General features: G+C 43.4%; 1 protein-coding gene across 1 annotated transcript in view; it reads right to left on the bottom strand.

The window, feature by feature from the left end:
• Positions 1-1,797: 1,797 nt before the first annotated feature.
• LOC107083327 (SLIT-ROBO Rho GTPase-activating protein 2-like) overlaps positions 1,798-4,449 on the bottom strand; it is a 6,673-nt gene continuing 4,021 nt past the window's right edge. The window contains exons 4-5 of the mRNA XM_015372460.1: positions 4,062-4,172; positions 1,798-3,985 (exon numbers count right to left, since the gene is read on the bottom strand). Coding sequence (XP_015227946.1) covers positions 3,425-3,985; positions 4,062-4,172 — 672 coding nt within the window. The 3' untranslated portion in view covers positions 1,798-3,424. The remainder of the gene's footprint in view (positions 3,986-4,061; positions 4,173-4,449) is intronic.

Raw genomic sequence — 4,449 nt, 5'->3', positions numbered from 1 at the left:
AATACACCTGAAAACGTAATCAGTGCAGTCAGTTCATTCAGATTATCATCCTGCCTTCCAATATTTTTTCTGTCGGAGCCGCTCAGACCCCCACATACCAGCGGAGCGCCGACAGTAGGAATCCCTTCATCAGCAGCCTCTGGCCGGGTCGCCTCCTCGCGGTTCACGGCGGCAGCTGGTAGGTGTTTTTCATCTAAATAATCCAAACTGCAGGCAGCAGGATAATAAAAGCCAACAAATTCTGCCGGCAGATTTCTGCATTTTAAGTTAATTTAGGCGTCAATAAACTGTTTAAGAGGAGTGATCATAGCGCTCTGATCATCAGCACTGTGTCTCTCTCCCTGCCAGCTCCCAGATCAGCTTCTCTGATTGCTTGACGCGGCGCGTCGAGCAGCAAAAATTCAATTTTTCCATGTCGAGCAGCAGCGCGTTTGCGGCGCGTTTAGATGTTTAGTCATTCGTTGCGTTCGCCTGTCTGCTAAGCTCAAAACAACCGCGCCTGGCTTGACGGAGAAACCAGGAGAACAGCTGTGCATATTTACGACAGTGCACTTTTACTTTCGCCCTCTGGGGGGAGCCTCGCTGGAAAATCAACACCGGTTGCATAGTGTACCTTTAAACCTGTAGCGGGTCTGCAGACAAAGTGGCTCCAAATAATCTTAGATAAAAAAACAAAAAAAAACTGAAAAGGAACAAACTAATTCTATTAAACACAGAAATAACCCAGAAGGTTTTCCACTTTTGGGGCTGCTCAGTGGAGCAGTGGGTAGCACTGCTGCCTTGCAGTAGGAAGGTTCCGGATTTGATTCCCGGCCAGGGGTCTTTTAGCATGGAGTTTGCATTTTCTCCCCGAGCATGTGTGGGTTCTCTCTGGGTACTCCGGCTTCCTCCCACAGTCCACTGTTAGGTTAATTGGCTTCTCTAAATTCGCCTTAGGTGTGAGTGTGTGTGAATGGTTGTCCTGTTTGTCTCTGTGTTGCCCTGCGATGGACTGCATCTTTAAAATAAGTAAAAATGTCTTAAATTAAGTCTATTTACCCTTAATTGAGTAGGTAAATGAGATAGTTTGTCAATGGAATGAGTATTTTTACTCTTAAAATAAGAAAATTACCTACTGTAATATGCACTTGAAATAAAACAATGAAATTGTGTTTTCTTATTTTAAATTTAAATTGTCTTGTTCCATTGGCAAAATATCTCTTTTACCTCCTCAATGCAAGAACAAATGCACTTATTTTAAGAAAAAATGACGTATCTAGATTTAAGCTTTTTCCAGTGTGGCGGCCTGTGGCGACAGCTGGAAATAGGCACCAGCAGTCCTCGTGAACACGTTTTCCACGAATAATTGCTTAAATGTACACTCACTTTACCTGACTTTTTAAAGTCAGTAATTCACTTTTGTTGTAAACAACATTTTATAACAAATGATGGCATCTTGCAAACAACATCGACTGAATTTCATCTCCATTAGGATAAATCCAAACTCTACTATAAGAGGTTTTTCTTTCCAGTAATGATGAACAACAATTATCCATCACTACTTTAAAGTACAGCTGAAATTACACAGATGGCAGTAGGATCTCCTCACTATTTTCCTTCTACACAGAAATATTTCACCCAAATTTTAAGACTTGTGTAAATTTATCACATAATACATTTCCATTTATTATTTGTTATTTATTCATTTCTAACCCTTACACGGTGCATATACATTGTTGTAATAAAGCGTATTTATTTCAAATACATAACTGTCAAATTTTAGTATTTATCAAAATTAAAACTATTTAACGCCTTTATTTAAAACATATTTAGTTTATTTGCATAAAGGTAACATGATTTCTATGCAATTTTATTTATTAGAAATAAACTCCTTGGTATTCATTTTGAGCAAAAACACTTTGGAAATACTAAATAAACAAACTTGACATTAAATAAGCTGTTTATTTAAACCTATTTTTTTTATAAGTTTGCGTTAAAAACAGCTAAAGAGATTAAACGGGAATTTGTTATGTAATAAACTGTCAATCTTAAATTTTGGGCGAAATGTGCATCAGATTTATGAGCTACTTTATGTCGGTTTATTCCCATCAAAATACATTAAATCTTAAGGTTCTAATGTGACAAAAAGGAAAAGGAATATGAATACATTTACAAACTGCACATCCCACATTTCCAGGATACTGAGGAAGGTGTCTCCACCATGTTGCTTACAGTTGGCGTTTATTTACGTGCAGGCCTGGGTCAGGGAGGTGCATAAGCTCTCTATCCATGGATGTGCACACAGAGAGATATAACAGTCCAGAATCGAACCCCCAACACATTCTTGGCATTAACTTGGTGACATATAAGATGAGGTGATTGGTTGTGCTCACATCTGCACACACTCAGGGAAGACCTGCAGCTGCATGCTTCCAGTTATCAACATGACTAGTAAATAGAAAACAGAAGATCGGCGTGTTTAAACCCTTTTTTTTTATGGTAATCCTGTTTTTTCTAGAAGTGATGTCACAGCTGGTATCGCCTAATCGGCTAGCTGGTTCTATTAGCGGGCGCCAGCATGCATGATAGAAACCTGAAAGGCGTTTAGCTGCCTCAAACCAGCACACATCAGGAGAGAATGTATGAACGGTCCCTCCTTAAAAAACACAAATAAAAAAAGCTGCTGCAGTAAAGCAGCATCACACCGCAGAAACTTTTTGCTTTCATTGTTTTATTGCTATATTAGAATTACTGTCGGCCGTGTTAAGTTCATGTTACGCAATCAGACATGAAAACGTGTTAAATACTGAGTGAGAGAGGTTCAGTAAAGCTCTTGATCATGTGACTTGCACCGATATTTGGCCCAGTTTCCCTCTCATTTCAAAAAATGTCCCATCTGCCTTCCTCTGAAGCAGCGAGTCAGTGTGTTTCGGTTCTACAAAGTGAGAGCGTGGCTTTCACAGTCTGTTCTGAGGAATCAAACAACGCCCTCGTCTCGCTTTACTCAGAGGTTTTTCTTAAAAAAAAAAAAGAAAAAGAGAGAGGAAAGAAGAACCCTTTTGTGTCTATTATACAAAAAAAAAACAGTGCTTTTTTGTTCTTTACATGTAGAGCAGGTCACACTTTCACCTGCACTTAGAAGCTATTTCATATGCGAAAATAAATCACACACAATCAAAAAAAAAATAAAATAACTAGTGTGTGTAGCTCCTATCTCTGGAAATCCAGCAACTGTTGTGATTTCTCTACGGAGGAAAAAGAAAAAAAAATCCAAGCTTCTCCTCCTAGTTGACTTGTAGTAAATCAGAGCCGCCAGCAGAGGGCACACTCTTCTTGATAAAGTCAATGAATCCTAAGATGCTGCTAGCGAGTTGATGTTATGAAAGAACTGAAGTGCTTCTGCACTAAAAGAGCTGTGAGGATTGTTAGGAGGAATACAGGAATCTTAAGCCGGACAGGATTTATCATTAGACTGAGGAGGAGGAGGAGGAGGTGGTGTGTGAGGAAGAGAGTGTGTGTGTCCTAACAGTGGGGGAGGTGGCGTCGGAGGGACTGTGGAGGTCGGAGAGCCCATGGCGGGGCTTCCCGTGCCTCCTCCACCCTTCGGGAACACCACAGGCTTCGGTCTGGTGGCCGGCGGTCGCATCTCCCTGAAGGACGGTACGGAGGAGGAGAGGGTCGATGACGAGAGAGAGGGGGAGGTGGCGGATGGCAGCGGGCTCCGAGTCGGAGTCTTCGCCGGGCGGAAGGAGGAGGGGACGTCGCTTGCTGACGAGGCGCTGCGCTGAAGCGGGTGGACGTAAGAGGGGCCGCCCTCGCCGTCCCGCAGCAACCGGGAGTGGAGCGGGCTGGAGGGCTCGGAAGCTCCTCCTCCTCCGCCGCCGCCTCCGCTCATGCCTTTCAGCTGCTCCAGTGTGTCCAGAACCACATCAGGGGTGTGCGTATGTTTGGAGGTGCTCTGTCTTTCAAACTTACTGAGCTCACTCAGGGAGGAGTCCTGCGGGTCCTGCAGCGGGCACACTAAACATGAGCAAACATGGAGGATGGAGGGAAGCAAAGCGTCAGAGCAGATAGAGCCGTACCTGTGAGCTGAGCTCCACGTGACCTATGACCTCAGGATCCAGGGGTCTGTGGTTGCTGAAACTCTTGGAGCGTCCTGCAGGGGTGGTCTTCTTTAACTGAGGACTCTCCACCTAAACAGGAACAACGGCCTCCATTAAAAACCTTCTTTACCTGCTTACCTTCTCACTCTGCTTACAAGATTCTTACAAGTAGTTTATGAAGAAGCAGGAAAAGGTGAGGAACTGATAAAGGATCCTCAGCACATAAAACATCATAGTCTAAAGCCTGGTTTATGCTCAGAAACCAGGTTGTGCTCAGAACCCCCCCCCTTCCGCAGACAGTCTGGTGTAGAGACTGACACGGGAGTGGATTTTCACTCCTGTCCCGTCCCACTCCCACAGAAAAAAA

Source organism: Cyprinodon variegatus, unplaced genomic scaffold, assembly GCF_000732505.1.
Source record: "Cyprinodon variegatus isolate N-32 unplaced genomic scaffold, C_variegatus-1.0 Scaffold72, whole genome shotgun sequence".
In the NCBI taxonomy this organism is placed as follows: domain Eukaryota; kingdom Metazoa; phylum Chordata; class Actinopteri; order Cyprinodontiformes; family Cyprinodontidae; genus Cyprinodon; species Cyprinodon variegatus.
This window is presented reverse-complemented; position numbering and strand designations above follow the sequence as displayed.